The sequence below is a fragment of the Punica granatum genome, chromosome 6, assembly GCF_007655135.1.
Source record: "Punica granatum isolate Tunisia-2019 chromosome 6, ASM765513v2, whole genome shotgun sequence".
Taxonomy (NCBI): domain Eukaryota; kingdom Viridiplantae; phylum Streptophyta; class Magnoliopsida; order Myrtales; family Lythraceae; genus Punica; species Punica granatum.
This window is the reverse complement of record NC_045132.1, coordinates 17584443-17602374: the sequence shown is the minus strand read 5'-3', so window position 1 is coordinate 17602374 and position 17932 is coordinate 17584443. Positions and strand designations below refer to the sequence as shown.

The window sequence follows — 17932 nt, the reverse complement described above, 5'->3', positions numbered from 1 at the left end:
ATATTTAAAAATTATTTTATTAAAAAATAAAAAAATCAAGAAAATTTCATTAAAAACGAAGCGTTTATATATATAGATATAGATTGTACTCGATCCCTTATACTTTTGGGTTTATTCATTCTATCTGGAGGAAGAGAAGGGCTCAATTTTTATTGGGCTTTAATCGGGTATTTAATTGGCCCAGATTCAGTATATGGTTTCCCTTTCTCAATAATATAATCCAGAAATGGGGCAATAACAGTAAATCAATTGCTGTAGAGCAGCCCAACAAGGCTGCAAGGGAGCAGCAAACCAGCAGAGAAAGGCACAGAAAGGCAGCAGCAAATAAGTGGCTGATGTGTAGAAGAACAGAGCAGAATTCGGACCAGAATGGGCAGGGAGAGATCAAAACTCGATCGGAATGTCAAATCATCTCCAAATGGAATGAAATTTTGGCAGCATCTCACAACTTCTGGGGCTAGATTTTGAACGGTCATAATTTTTATTTCTGTCTTGGCTAAGTTCATAATCCGCCCTTTTGACCGACGAATTTCAGGTTGTTAATCCAAGAGAATTTTCTCTTGAATTGTGAGTTGGTCCGAGAGCTTGCCCTTAATGAAAAATATAAAGTGTAACCACAATTAACATAGTGAAGTTGAGTAAGAGTTGGTCCCGTGATTTTTTTCCCACATTAGGATTTTCTACGTTAAAAATTTCGTTGTCTCTCGATCTTCCCAATTGCTTGCTTTCAGATCCTATTTTGATAACACAAGATTGGAAAGAACAATTTGCTGCGCGTAGGTACTTAGCGATCCTTTTCCAACATATACTTTTTTTTTCGGTTACAAAAGAGGCTCGTGGACTTAGTATAATAAAATAGAAATTCTAAAATTCTAATAAAGAAGCATGGGTAATCCTAATTGGATATTGAACCAAGAATTTCTTGGTTACCGGGCGAGAACCGATGTCACTGTATTACACTCTCTTTTGATCAACATATATTTATTTCTCCTTGTTGTAAACACATGACCTTAATATATATTTTGCTTTTCTAATTACAGAAGAGACCACGTCACCCTAATATATTAACACCATCCAAGTAACAAAAACTATATAAGTGAACACCTTTTTCAATATGTAATTATTGCTGGTTCTTTTTATTATTATTTTAATTACGTACGAAGAGGTCCATTTTGACCATTTGAATTAGCAACCAATCCAACTTGTTAGGAGTTCCACTATAATTAATATACCTTCCATCTTTTTCATCTTCGGTGAAGTATACATTCCATCATCTGGAGGAATGATGGGTTTAACATAAATAAACTCGAGAACTATCGGATGGAAGGAGGTAAGGTTGGAGTTGGACCGTCCAATTTAATAACCAGCCCACGTCACACTATAAACAAACCAGCAATAGAGAATTAGTTAAGCACAGTTACAGTTGAACCGTTCCTTGACTTGCTCTTTCCTTGTTAGGTTCTCGATTGAGCAGACCCGTTCAACCATATCACAAACGAGCTCGATTGGACCCACCTCCAAATCTATCTTGATCAGCTAAATTTTGTCCCTACACGATCTCAATCGACAAAGGTATGTGCGCTGACTCAAGTACACGGTACTGGTGAACCGCGTCTTAGGTCATGTTGACATGAAAGTTTTTCTATAGAAGTACTATCATCTGAAGTTGTTGTAGTAACAACAGCCACTTGAGCTATTGATCTGCCGGTGAAATCGGATGCGATTCTCTATGAAAAACATATTGTAAAACTGAGCTTAATTTGTTAATTGGGAACAACTAGATAAAACATTGACAGATCATATTTTGTTCAACTGAGATATGGGCCAAAGCGTGAACGAATACGAGATTGACTAGATCTTAATTATATCATGTCTAATAAGGAGCATGATAATGAGTATCTTCATGGAATCATGAACATACTCAATTTATTGGTTGAAACTAATTACGTTCGAGCATTAATTTGATAGTGGCCACAAGGTTCTTTCAATGAATACGAACCCCTTTTGTGCACGTAAATGAGAATGAGTATTTCATGGTTTAAATATAAATCTTTGTCGGAGCTGATTGTATGGTAATATAAGACTAAACATCGGAGTCAAAGAAAGAGAGGCAGCCTTGTACTTGTGGCATAACGAATACATCAAGCCAACGACCATGTCTCCCTATGTTCCTCGTTGTTTTATTATTTTTTACCAATTCCACCATTAATACCCATCACAAGATGGAGCCGTTTAACTAACGCCTTCCCACATTATTCTTGTCCCTATCCCCCCCATATATATTACCCCAAGTACAAATCTTTCTCTTCCTATCTCAAATTCTCACGTTCATTCATCTCTTCGCATATCTCGAATGGGCAATTCCGGGTCGAGAAACCCCTCCCGTGGCACCGGGAAGGTCGTCTTCTGGGATGGCACCGTCCAAGAACTTGATAATATGCATCTAACGGCTGCGGAGTTAATGCTGGACCACCCCCAACAAGTGGTGGTGGAGCTCCAGTCCGCGGTCAGTGGGAAACGGGCAAGGCCGTTGCCGGCAGATGAGAGGCTCGATGAGAGCAAAGTGTACTTGATGCTCCCTGTTAGACGGGGCAAACCTGCCTCATTATCGACCGAGGAAGCCAGGCAGGTCCTCCTGATCGCTAGCTCAGCCCTGAGGTCGAGGAACTCCTCTGGTTTGCTCTATTGGGGATTCCTCCCGTTGCTGGCTCGTGTTTGCACCGCAGGGCTCAGAGGAGATGGGAGGTACATTCATGTGCCTGTTGATTCGAGGAAGAAGGGCAATATGGACCAAGAGAAGGAGGAGAAGGTGATGGCAGTAGTTGGGCAAGGAAGGTGGCAGCCGGAGGTCGACTTTGCGGATGTATTGGAGGGCAGGCCAGAGTATTTGAGCCGGCAGCTCTCGGGGAAGGGATGGAAGCCAAGCCTGGATACTATAGTAGAGAAGAAGATTGAGAACAGGGTATCTCATTGGTTGTTTTCATCATAGTTAATGTATTAAGGTTTGTAATTACTAATTAGTGTCCCCTTTTTAGTTCCCTTTGTTGTGTCGTTTGGTTGTGAAAATCAATATTTAGCTTTCATAGAGCATGAAAATGCTGGCTTGGGAGGAGCAAGTACAAAGTACACTAGCGCCTCTCCCGATCGATATCCGAATGTACTAAAGAATGTGACGCTTAGTATGTGCATTCCGAGCTTTTCCGTTTGCCAAATTTTGAAATGATGGAATATACCAACAAGCCATAAGAACTACGGTCCTCTCCATATATAAGTCCAGACTCAAATAAGAGAGAAAGTTATATATAACGGTTATATATAAGTCCAGACTTTCTCCAAATGAGATGTCAACGTCTGAATATGGTTAATTCTCTTCTGAAAGACTGTATGGAGAATGGGCTTTAATAAAGAAGCCCAAGACAAGTAAAAATGACATCAAAGGATTGGGCCTCTGATGATGGCCAGCTTCATGACATTGCACGACTTACATATATCCAGCTCGGTTTTCCTGAAGAAAACAGGTTCAGAAATACAAAGTCCAATGAGATTATTATAATTGCAAATAAAATATTTAAAAGAATTTCAAAGAGTTCGTTCATAATCCTTCTTTTCCATATTGATTCCATTCTATTCAATTGCATTGCATTCATGTCTACTGAACACATGCATTAGTAGTTGTATAGATTCCTAAGACTAAGACTTCTATTTGGGGTTTGGCCGCTTGGAGGACGAGGGTAGATAATAGTTTATGGCATCATGAAGGCACTGACTACACTTTGTACGTTATCGACCTAAGAGTTAGAGCACTTATGCAACATTTGTTTCACTGTAACGAAATTATCAATGAACGAAATGAGTAGGGAATGTGAATTGATAAGTAATATAATTAAATTTACATACAAACTTATTTGTTTGATTGGATGTAATAGAGAAGATAGGAATTATAATTCTTAATTTGGTTTGAGAGAATGTATAGAGAGGTTTGTGACAAAAATACGAAATTATCCCCCCTATACAAAGAAAGAAATGCAAGCATCCAACAAATATTAAAATTTATTTATTAAGAAAATTGTTGATAAAATAATATTTGAAAAAACTTTTATTTAAAAAAAAAAGGTAAGAAGACGAATAATAACATTGTTCATCTTCTTCCCAATCTAGTGGCTCCGGGGGCTCGTAGACCCTAGCTTCAGGCTCGTCCTAGGCTTGCGAACCCACCCCTGGGGTCCACGAGGCCCAATTGGTACATGTTTGTGGGTCTTTGAGGAACTCAGCGAGGCCAAATTCAGCCAACTTGAGGCTGTATTTGGATTCACGACCTTGATTCCGGCTGGGAATTGTGTTCAAAGGAGCCGAAGGTGGAGTTTGATCGACCGCAACAGAGAAGGAGGCAATGGAGGGAGCAGCAAAAGGAGTAACGTGATTTGAATATTTAATAAATGATTAAGGGCAAATTGAGAATTTTAGTGGTTATTACTTATATGAATTCCTATTACATAGCTGATAATGAAGCATGGCTATTCATCATCTATTACATATTCTAAGCCTGGCACGTAATTGTTATACGGCTATATGGAGGGAAACAAACAACATAACGGGCTTTCATTTAAAAAATAACAACAACAACAACAACAACATAGCGGGCATAATGTGCGTAATTGTCCCGTAATGGAATGCCCATTATATGCAATCAAACATAGCATTAGTTTAAGCCATAATGAAAAATGGAGCCCATAGATAGGGAAGGTTGCAGGATTTGAATCAAGGGGTGTGCGAAGTCTTTGGAGGATTCATAGAAGAGTATATTTTCTATGTTAGAGGGCGAATATATAAAATTTTATCAAAAATTGAAGAATAATATACAATTCTCTTACTTGTCTAAAAAAATGTAAATTTTTCTTTGTTTTTTCATTTACAATAAAAGACTCATGGGTGTAGTACAATGAAGTAAATCTTCTAATAATTAATAAAGAGATGTGGGTAGTTTCATAATAAGAATCGAACTTGCGTGTATCGTTGCGCTAAACTGTTTTTCTTACATGTAAAATTTTATATAGGGTCAAAACCTCATACACATGATATGCTGCAAGAAATTCCAGGTCCTAAACCTATTTGAATCAAGGGGTGTGCGAGGTCTTTGGAGGATTCATAGAAGAGTATATTTTCTATGTTAGAAGGCGAATATATAAGATTTTATAAAAAATAGAGGAATAATACATAATTCTCTTACTTGTCTAAAAAAAGTAAATTTGTCTTTGTTTTTTCGTTTACAATAAGAGGCTCATGGGTCTAGTACAATGAAATAAAACTCCTAATAATTAATAAAGAGATATGTATAGTTTCATAATAAGAATCGAACTTGTGTGTATCATTGCGCTACATTGTTTTTTTTTACATGTAAAATTTTATATAGAGTCAAAACCTCATATACATGATATGCTGCAAGAAATTCCAGATCCTAAACCTATACAAAATACTAGTATGATTACTCGTGTTATGCATGATCATCTAGTATTTACATTTATTGAATGATAATATTTGAATGAAGGTTCATATCCCTATCTGCATTATTCGTGAAAGGCAGTCAAAAATTAAAACTCAACATTTATTATGGGGAAAATAGCACTGTAGAACATGATTTTTTGACTTTTTTCACGCTGAAGCACAAATTCAAATCATTTCCTTGTACAACACGAAAAAAAAAACTTTTTGCACCACACAGTACATTGTCGATTTTTTGTCGAAAATTGGACAAAATGCTGACGTGACAACTTTTCCTGTGACACTTTCACACAAAATATAACTTTAAAGACCTAAATTTAATTAAAAAAAACTATAACATTAAAAAATAAAAATAAATGAAAGGGTTGGATCGGATGGGGTCGGGGCCTTTCCGTCCAACCGAACCCTGAGCATGTCGCGTGACCCCAATCAAGGGGTCGGTGGCCGGCAAGGGAGCCCCCCTGTGGGATCCCAGTGATCGAGCAGGGGGGGTTTCTGTGGCTAACGAGGGAGCCTCCGACTCCCCAGTTAGGGTCGTCGACCTTGTTTGAGCAGGCTGGCGATCTCAATTGGGGGATCAGTGTTAGGCTTTTGGGCCGTCCCTTGTTGGACTAGTTTTGGGGCCCTATTCCCAGGCTCATCATATATTTTAGAGTTATTATGCATGTTCCATCAAAAGAAAAACAGGAAAAAAAAAAAAAAGAGGAAGAGTTACCATACATGATGACATCTCAACCATCCAAATTGACTAGATTTTAAGCAGTGAAATTTTATATTGAAGTGGAAGTTTCCTAAACAAACTAAAAATTTCTTCCTCATAGTCGCAATTGCGTTTGTCATCTTTTCCTTTGGCAGTGAGATGTTTATCTAAAAAACATGTTACATTGCCTAGTAACAAAAAAGAAAAAAAGTAATTATCGTTTGCAAGAGTAAAGAATTATCAGCACATTCTCCCTTATATAGACCGAACACCTGACATTCATAAGAAAATATAAAATTGCCTAAAATGACACAAAAAAAGAGAGAGAGGGAAATTACCATTTGTTGCATTCAAGAATTTGAAAGAATAATTTTTGAAATTATAAAAATATATTTACTCGTTGGCGCCATCATTTTTCTGCTATGGAATATGGCGGAGGAAGAATAATTTGACAAGACAAAGCACAGAGTTGATTGAGAATGATAACAACCAAATTAATGATTAGAAATTGTACTAGAAGAGCATATTTCCTCGTAAAACTGGAAAATAATATATGCAAGTACAAAGTAGAAAATCGTATAAAAATATATATTATATGTGAATAAAAACAAATTAAAATCAAGTTATGAATTAAATAATTTATTTATTTTTGATCATTTTTAAATTGCCTAATAAAACAAAATCAATACATAAGCAAAAGTTCTTCCTTTTTAGTTTTATTTATTGAAATGGAATAGGATATATGTTATAATAATTGAATTTTATATCGCCTAATAAAATGAAATAGGTGTGTGAACAAAAGTTCTATGTTTTTCATTTTTTATACGGCAATTCGAATAGGATATATATTATGAATAATTGAATTTTATATTGCTTAATACAACGAAATAGGTTTGTGAACAAAAATTCTTCCTTTTCATTTTTATAAAAAATTGAATAAATTATATTATATGAATAAATAATGAATAATATAATTGATTAAAATAAATCAAATTTTTTTTTAGAATTCGAAATTCTTATCATACTCTCTTCTAATGACTCTCCAAATCCTGCAACTTCAATACAAAATATTAATTTCCATGAGAAAAGCATTACAGCGATTCCATCAACTATGAAAATCAAGAGATTTCAGATTTGGTTCTCATTATAAGAGGTTGTGGCCATTTATTTATATTTTTTAATTCTTTGTATTAGACTCGTAAGCTTTCTTTGTCATTAAAAAAAAATATTAATTTCCATAATCGATATCTATATATAAGTAAAATTTACCGAAATTGCAATAAATGCTACTCGATAGATGCTCTTGAATTAAGACAATTGAAAAATATATAAAATTAATTTTTAATTTTCGACATTAAAATACTACTTCAAGATATATCACATATGTGAAATTGACTCCTTTTTACAATAAATGCAATCATTAAATTAAACAATAATAATAAATTTCTTAAATGATAAATAATTTAATAAAATAAATATTAAAATTGACATAGAATATTTTATATTTCAAAAATAATTAGTTAATCATATGTATAAGTCATCACAAGAAACCAACTGTATAAATTTATTAGCACATTAAAAAGTAAAATTTATCATGTGAAAATAAATAAGTATTTTGATTTATATATTTCAAAAAATGGGCTAAATAAAATTTATATATCTTTAGCATATATTTGTATTATATTAACATAAAATTTACTTGAATTGCAATAAATGCTACTCAAATGCTCTTGAATTAACATAATTGAAAAATATTAAAAATTAATTTTTATTTAATCAAATTAAAAGGCTACTTAAAAAAATATCACATATGTAAAATTGACTACATTTTACAATAAATGCTATCAATAGATGTAACAATTATACTTAATTATTTAAACGATAAATAATTTAATAAAATCAATATGAAAATCGATATATAATATTTTATATTTGAAAATAATAGTTAATCATATGTATAAATTATCACAAGGACACTAATTATATAAATGTACTAGCACATTAAAAAATAAAATTTATCATGTGAGTAAGTATTTGATTACAATATTTCAAAAAATGTGCTAATCAAAATTTATATATCTGAATGTGATGTCCTAAATATATTTTTTTATTATATGAACAATGTTTAACATGTGTTGAATAAACTACATGGCTCTAATTCTACAAATGAGAGTCACATAAAAGGTAACATTTTAATCAATGAAATTAAGAATTTAACAATATATTATTTTAAAAAATATTTGCGAACTAAAATTTGAATATTTGCATTTCATATTTGTAGTTAATATGATTAATATTAACGATTAAATAAATACGCAATGTAATTAAATATGAGAATTAATAGCAAACTCGCACTAAACTATTTAAAATTAGTGTAATATATTAGGTTTGCAATTCAAAGTATTCAGTTATTAAAGAAAATTTTCATTATACTTAAAAAGTATATTTTGTTTTAAAATTGTGAATAATTTTGTTTGAAATAAACCTCGACAACGCACTGGTGAGAACACTAGTGATATGTAAAATATGTCTATCTACGTAATAATTGCATACATCATTTTCAATAAAAATCTTTATCGATACTTAATTTAAAGGTGAGTTCCTTGAGTAACATATGGCCAATTTTATTGGTTTGTTCGATTTTCATTTTTATTTTTTTTGTGTTTCTAGAAGATTCCCCATTTTATTCCTCATTTTCATATTGGTCCTTCTACCTTTCATACAAATGTTTATATTTTCAAAAGTTTTCCATATTTCTATAAGGAATCTACATGGTATGTAGCTCAACAAGTTATTGTAGTTTTATGCAAGCATGATCTGTATTAACTTAATATTCTATATTTGCTATATTTCTTTAAATTTCTATCCGTTCTTTACATATAGTTTTAATTCATTTGACATCATTTAATCCTCATATACCATAGTGTACTTCACATATTCAATAATGTGAATTATACGATGGAATATTAATGAAAATCATGTCGATTAGAAGTAGTCATATATGACATATTTGAGAAAGTTAAAATAGTTTTAAATTTAATGTAATTTAAATGCATTTTCGATATATACTTTTGTCATCAGAATATTCAACAACTATGTGCGGACAATTTCTTTTTTTAAGAATATATATATATATATATATATCTGTCTACTATTATTATTAAATCCTGGAACAGCAGTTGGGTAAGGTATGTGCTAGATCTTGCAGGGAAACACAGTGTGAGGTTTCTTCCTTTCGTCCAAGTATGTCTTAGATCTTGATCTTGAGGGAAGCTGGATAGGAGATTTATATATATATATATATATTAGGTAGTCAATTGAGTGAATAATAATTTCGTTGCCGTCCAATCAGATCGGAACTTGGGCCGCTTCCACCCTAGGAGATATCATGGCGTCGCAATTATCTCTAGGTCATCCATCATCCATGCAATTATTATTTTCTAACTACTACCAAGCATAATTGTCAAGAAAAATCCCACTAAAAAGAGAGATATTGTCGAAGTCGATTCATCTACTTGCTTCAAGATCTAGTTATATAATGTTACTGTTTTGGATAAATTTTCGTTATCCAATTCCGGATGGAAGAATCTGTTGTTGGACCTAATACGCATATATAATGCTGACGAAATAAGTAATAGTAGATGAGATAATTTACTTGTTGAAAAAATAAGTAATCCAATTTCAGTGGTTGTCATCTACTTGCTTGAACCCAATGATGTCAAGATTGTCAATCTCTTGTCTGTTTTAAGTTTTTTCTCGAATGATAATGAGAATATTTTATCGATATTCAAATAGATATATCGTTCCGCTACAAAAGAGGATATAGAGGAAAATACTCAGCTTTTCTATTTTACCTACTCATTTCATCCAATAAAGATTAATGGCTTGTTTGGTTTCATAGTAGGATTTTAAAATCCTGCTTTAACTTAATTCTACCCACAACAAAACAAAATAATTTATACAAAATCAAAGGGTGAACCACATTTATACTACTCTTTTTTCACAACAAAATAAAATAATTCATACAAAGTCAAAGGGTGGGCCCCATTTATACTACTCTTTTTCAAAATCAAAATTTGATTTTAAAATCCTACTTTGAAACCAAACGCAGAATAACATATTCTTGTCAAAATGAGATATACGAAAAAAGAAGACAAAAATGTAAGGGATAGGGAATTCGGTACGATAGCATTCATAATTGACCGGCAGTAAATTATAATCACTGGGAATTCCCATTTCACTCTCTATTTTCCTTTAGATGATCTTTTACTAGGCATGTGAGTCCTTTTTGTAATCGGAAGAAAAAAGTAGAAATTTGTACCACATTGAAATTGACCAAACACTCAGCAAGTACTTGATCAAATTGCATTCATTATACAGACTGGACCTCTGTCATCAACTTAAATAAAATTGCGTGTGCCACAGTACCCACTTGTAATATTAATTGATTGTCGTACTTCATTAGGAAAGTATGGATTTTTTTCCAGCTGCAGTTGGAAAATTATTTACATATGGTTTTCTGTCGTCAAACTTTGTATTCTTTTCATGTTTCAACCTAAAAATTTATTTATTTATTTATTATTGCTTGGAAAGGTAATTCATACTAAAAATTTATTTGTCGTCAATTATCTTATTCTTACATGGAATGCCGATTTGTTTTTTCCATATTAATTTAGCTTTTGTTTCATTTAAACTTAAAATTTGAGCACTGATTGACCCAAAAAAAAAATTTGAGCACTCAGTCTACATCCTGAAATTTTAAGCTTTTACTAAAATAAGTACTTAATAAGTTAAGTAAAAATTGTTTGGTGAAACAAATGCCGACAATTTGAAGTTCTTGGGAACTTAAATTTACTGGACAGCCCTACATTTTTACTTTTTTTTTCACTTTTAACCCAATGTTTATATCATATTATTTTAATATTTTGTAAAAATAAGAAGTTGAAAATTGAAAAAAAAGAAAAGAAAAAAAAAACAGAGGTAGTTGCATTGAATAAGTAGTTTTTCAGTTTTTCAGTCGAAGTGCTTTTTTGACTTAATCTATTTAGTATATCATTTTCTTTTATGTTAACTAAACAAACCTAAATGTTGAAAAATTAATTTGAGCATTTGGTAGTCAAACACGGCCTAATGTCCTTACGAATATTACGAGTCACATTTGTTATACAGGAAGTTATCTTATATCTCTGAATATATTAGCTGATGACAAACATAAAAAAGAAATAAAGGAAATAAATGCAAATTGAGGGTCCAAAACCCCTAGATTGTTAATGCTGGTACAAGCAAACCATCATTTATGGCAATCAACTACGATGGCCAACCCCAATAGTCGTGAGTGTTCAAGGCGATCTAGTGGCGATCTTAGCAAACACGACAGGCTAGGAGTCATAACAACGTTGTGATTGTCTCTCCCATCGCGCACAAACTAGCCACGCAATTGCAAGAGCAATCACCATAGTTTCTGCGTGCAATGTTCATCCACCCGGCCCATATCATCAATACTAGTTTGGTTTTATAGACCGAACCAGTCACATCAAGACAGTCGCAAACATCCCAACCCTTGGATGTGGTCCTAAAAATGGTCAATGAGATTGGTGTGTCTAGGTTGCAGCTCCACAACAACTCTCTCATTTTTTTTTCTTTGTTTTTTTGTGGTAAATTGTCATGCCTATTCAAAAGAAACACAGTTACTCGTATTTAGTTCCTTTTTTTTTTGTCCCAAATCTTTTCTTGGGCTAAACCTTCTCCTCCGCCTTTGCTAATAATGTCACTTTGAGTCCTCCAATTAATCTTCGGTCAATTCCTTAAAATTTTTCTGTCCAAAACTTATTTTTAATTTGAAATTTTATTTAAAAAAAGAAAAAAAAAAGAAATAGAACTGAATGGGCGGGGTTTTCCCTGTTTATTATTTTAGATAATCCGATTTTTCACCAGTAGTAAAATATTTCACGATTACTTTTCATCGGTCAACATACCTTGCTACAAAAGGACCTATATGACGTCTGAAAATGGAGTGAAGTTAACTCCAAATATATATATATATATATATATATTTTATTTTTTTAATTGGGGTTGTAATAACGGGATTAAGAAAAAAAATAAAAAAGTAATGATTGTGTTGTTGAATTGTAAGAAAAATAATGAATAGTTGAGAGAATTTAGTATTAAAAATTGAATTAAACGGTAGTTAAGATAAAAGAAATTGAAGAAAAAGAAAAAAGTAATGATTGTATTATTGAACTAAAGATAAAGTAAAGTGGAGTTAGGTCGAGCGAAGTGAAAAAAATAAAATTACAAAACGAAACAAAGTTACTCAGCAGTTTCAGCTATTATTAAGTGAATTGTTTTGACAAAGAAGAAGAAGAAGAAGAAAGTTTCTTTCACTTTAGTAATAAAGCTTTATGACGGTATCGAGAAACTATTCGAAGATTGTGGGCCAAATATGTGTATTTTCCCCCCAATTTAACTTATCCCGTTCTTTATGAGAAATTGTTCATTGTACCTGCAAGCCATTGCTTCAATCATTTGTGAAAGTAACTCACCATCGTAAAAGTTACCATGATGGAGTAGTACCGAATAAGGAACGGCACGGTAATGGAGTCGGATAATTTCATTTGTTTATATTTATGTTGCGATTGCCATTGCTCTACGCTACCGGAATTAAATGATAGAATAACCTATGACAAAGCTCATTTTGAAAGCGCATCAACCCATCACGCCCATTCCCGAGGAAAACAAGAAGTAAAAGAATGCAAAAGGGAAAGAATCCATCCATGATCCATACCATTGATCATCCATCCGACAGATCCTGCCCATATTCCAACTACAATACAACTGCATATACATCGTAAATTTTATTGGTTCCAGCTAGCAAAGTAGAAAAAACCAATCGACGGTGAAATTCAATATATATACAAACCTGCCTCTCATTAAACAATGAAGTTTGCACTCCTTTTTTTGTATATAAATTTTTATCTTTTGTACGTTTTTTTTAGTTATCGGATTGCATAGTTTCTTTTGTCACTTCGTCAAAAGTTGGTTTTGGTCTTAGGATTGCTTCCTTGTTTGGCAACGTTAGAGCAATTTGCACACTCAGGTCAAGGTTTTCCTTGATTGTTCAGTTACAACAATTAATATGCTAATAATGAGATGTTGTAACATATGACCGAATGATAACCAAATGATAACAACCTGGTACATTTTAGTTGACATGTGTGATACTTCTATTCAAGAATCGCACCTTTCGACGTGATGTACTACTGCGTTGTTACCATGAAAATTAGTCATGTTATAAAGTCACAGTAATAACTACCTTCTATTTACATTTGTACGTATGTAAAAGAGTGTTTAGTCATTGACCCAAGAAAGAGTGTTCCATCATGGGAGATGTGGCTTTCAGCAGGCGTAGTCACGTCCCCTAAATTTCGATCTTCTTGAAAAACAGACATAATTTTTATAATTCAGCTGAAATAGATCCATTTTCATGCTCAAATTTCTATTCAGCACTTGTATTCAGATTCAGCTTCGTGCTTGCACGATGCGCTTATTAAATGCAGAAAATGCATCGAATGAGCTTCTCTATATATTTATTTGGACAGTAGCACTTATGATCTGAATTTGGCCCACGAGGGAAGGAATGCCAATGAGGTTGACATTGTCTGCAATGCCAGGGGAACGACATATTTGATCAATTACAAAGGAATACTTTTAAGGCGACTACTGGCATCATGTTATGGGGCAAGAAGTACCAAAATATTTATGGTACTCCCTGTATCTCAGTTTGAAAATATATTAATAGATGAAACAAATTCATAAACTGAAATAAAATATTTATTATTATTTAGAAAATATTTTGCGTACTATATAATTATATTACTGAAAACAAAAAAAAAGGCTTAGTTTTCTTGTAGAACCCTAATTTAATGGGAAAATATATTTTTGATCATACAAGTTTGACATTCAATCAATTTTGGTCTTATAAAATTTAAAACTACTGAATCAATCATATTATTTGCTCCTTAAGACAATTTCGGTCCTATAAGTTTTGAAAAAGACATTTTTGACCCTATAAGTTGACTTTCAATTAAAATATGGTCTTATAAATTTTGAAAAAGAAAGACATTTTTGGTCTTATAAATCACGAAATGAACTAAAATTACCTTACGAAGCAAACGTATAGGACTATTTCGACACTTTTAAAACTTAGAGCATCATAATTGACCAAATGCTAAACTTATAAGATCAAAAATATTTTTTTTCCTCATTTAAAAAAAAAATATATATATATATATATATATAATTTTTTTTCTGTTAAGAGATACTCATGGATTTAACAAAACTGTAAAATGAAAAAAGAAGGAAATGAAGAATATGTGAAGTACCAATTACGAAATCCAATGCGGATCCTCTTTGTTCCATGCTACTGCTGCACCATAGTGCCTTCTTCTCACAATAACATAGTATATAATCCAACCACGGAAAAAAAAATTGAAGAGTATATATATCCAGTCAACAAGCTGATTTTACGGAAACTAATAATAAGAATTTTCAATATTCATGCTGCCAAGACCTTTTTTTAATCTATCCCAAAAATTAAGGCAGTACGTGCTGCGTATCTTGTCTCTATTTAATATAACAAAGCTGTCCATCCAGAAGACAAATATATATTAGATTTGGAACATAAGTAGATGATAACATACTAATAAATTAAACATAACTCAACCAACGTCGGAATTGGTTTAGTTGGCCAAGCATCTCTTTTCCTTAAATAATATCTTGTGTTCGAATCTTATTAATAGATAAAATCTACGATTGAAATAACTTCATTTTTTAGTGGGTCGATTTGGCTCAAAATGAATTGATCAGAGTATTTTTGTTTTTGAATAACAGATATTGCACGGAAAAAAACAAGGAATTTCAATGTATAAATCTTGCTTCTTACGGTATCGTCAATCGTTATATATAATAGCATTGACCAATTATGTTAAAATGAACAATATTCTTCACCTTAATCTGTGGGGTTTAATCGGATGGTTAAGAGGAAAATTGATCACAGAATCACCAAGATTCAAAAAGTAGCGTTTCGCAAAATTCCCGTTAATTTTAAACATGGATAACTTACCTATCTCTCTTGAACGCTTGGGAGGCAGATTAATCAAGGTGTGCGTAGAAATTAGTCCAGATACCATGTGCCGCTTTACCACCAAACAACATATTTATGTGTAATCCTGCATAATATATATGTTTTTCATCATCACAATAATGGTGTTTGTTAGAGCCAGATGATGGATACGTCACACAAAGTTAATCGATTTAATTTTTTTTGCAAAATCTATGTTTCTTTTCTATTTCGAAGTCTACCATATAAAAAGACCATATATGCACACTGCGACATCGAAGATAGAAACCCGGCTTTACCTTGGTTTTAGCCTCACATGAAATTGAACACTCTAGTCCCATTTTCAATTACCTTGAATCTTATTTAGTTAATAGGATTGGATCTTTTTCATTTCCAGTGGAATAACCATTGAATGATCTTACCTTGCAAAATAGCTCTATGATGCACGATACCGATCCCAGATCTAATATAGGAAACCGAGATTCGATATGTCGGGTCTCGGGTTTGTCCAAAATTGGTGGCTTCCTTCTTGTTTCTAGGTGCAATTGGGGGGGTTCCACTAAGTAAAATGCTTGCTTAATAAGGCAAAGAAAGCGCAAACATTCAATCATGACAATTAGTTTTCACAGGTCCACCATGGATGGGGGGGTTGAACTTCCAAGGTTGAAGTTTAGTGAAGTAAAGGGTCGAAGTTTCTGATGTGGTTGTGACCTCTCTTGCAAGCGAAGCTACCAAAAATGGAACAATTTTCAGTAAAAAAAAAAAAACTCTAAGTGTGAAGAGTGGGCAAATTTTGGGGGGACAGTGCTCTATGTTTTCCGGATATTGAGATAATGTCGACTGCGACCATCTCGTCCCTTTTGTTGCCCTCCATACTCAGATATGGAAGATGATGTAAAATTCACTCTCTCCTTGAGATCCGATTTAATTTCAGTAGTCAATTGTTAGGGTTGAGTGTAGACATATCTCACTTAAGAACAGGTGTCTATAGTCCTTGTTATTATTACATGAAGGCGGGCATTGTTGGAGAGAGTAGATTATAAAAAAAATTAGAGTATGTAAAAAAAAAATAATATTCTACCTTATTAGCTTGATCTTTTGAATTGACCGTGAATATATTCACTTTTTAGAGAATACTATAATTGTAAAAAATATCGAATAAATTTAAAGTGTTCATGTGAATAAAGTATAATAATATCTCAATGTTTTTTTGGTTCAATTAATATATCAACTTTCCACCAAAAAAGAGAGAGAAAAAAAAATAATTAATTTGTACATCCCCGTGATCTTGCATAAGATCACTTATGCATTTGATATTGTCAGACTCCTCTTTATGAGTATCTAATTCAGTTCTACAAGTTCAATGATATATCATAAGATAAAAAATTAGCTCGTATATAATAAGTAAATTCACACTGATAACACGATCGAGATATTAACTATACGAAGTTAGACACCGCATTTTCCAATCTCTCGATTTAATCCTTTTGGTGTTTGTTGGTGCTTGCCAGTGATTGAAGGATGAGAAGTTTTGTCATTGATCGGGGAAGGGGCACATAAAGTCAAGTAGGATGATCATCTACTTTACCTGATATAAGAGATAACTACCCTCACATGCATTAATTTCTTAATCTAAGTGGGACCAACATCTTTCGCTTGCACTGACATTCCCAACATCCAATGGCCATCCCCAATTTCTTGGCGTCCTTAACCAATCTATGACTTGACAATTTTGACATGACACATTTAATTTGACAACTTACATGGAAAAAGCTCGAAATAATATAAAGGTCCCAATGATATACAAGGCTTTATCTTATTAGGTTTAAGGAAAGGAGAGAAAAGTTCGTCGTTTTCTCGAGCTTAATACTGAAAAGTAAAATCAATATGTGGAGTTCAAGGTAACGTATGCTGTCCTTCTTAAAAATGGTCTATTGATATTCAAAAGCAATCAGTTCTCTTTCACGCTATTATAGTTGATGCCACCACACTATAAACTACCAAAGAATCTATATAAATTAAATTTTGTAGTAAAACTCTTTATAATTGCAATAAATCTTTTTTTATTTGATAATAAATCTTTTCTTTTTAAATTAGAATACATTTTGTTATCAGCTTATTTATTGAAATTAATCTAAACTTGAGCACCGACCTACTTAGACCAACAATATACCATTTTAATTACCAATTTTCTTCGTAAAATTTTTGGTACTACTGATTTTAACTTTAAGCATGTATGAGCTTCTTCCAGCATCATTAAAATTAGAGAATATTAAAAAGATCTTTTTATATCTAGCTTTATAGAAAATTAGACCCACAAATCAACTGGGAATATATACTTATCAAACTTTTTTTTTTTGAAATCTTTTCCAAGTATAATTTTGCTATTCTTACCCGTCAAGATTAACATTGGCTGGTAGGCTCAATTATGAAGTGAATCATTAAATCAAACTACTTGCTTTACAGCCCACAATGAGAACTTCACTTTAAATTTTATACTTCAAAGGAACAAACTCTGTCCATTATCTTATCACAAATAATAATAATAATAATCATATTCAATTCCCATATGATCTCGAGCTTCATCTCTATCTATATATACGTCAATTTCATCT

The 17932-nt window shown here is 32.5% G+C and overlaps 1 protein-coding gene across 1 annotated transcript; it reads left to right on the top strand.

Moving 5' to 3' along the window:
• Positions 1–2329: 2329 nt before the first annotated feature.
• On the top strand, positions 2330–3246 carry LOC116211720. The gene has a single exon (XM_031546215.1). The coding sequence runs from the start codon at positions 2354–2356 to the stop codon at positions 2987–2989; it is 636 nt and encodes a 211-aa protein (XP_031402075.1). The 5' UTR covers positions 2330–2353; the 3' UTR covers positions 2990–3246.
• Positions 3247–17932: the final 14686 nt, after the last annotated feature.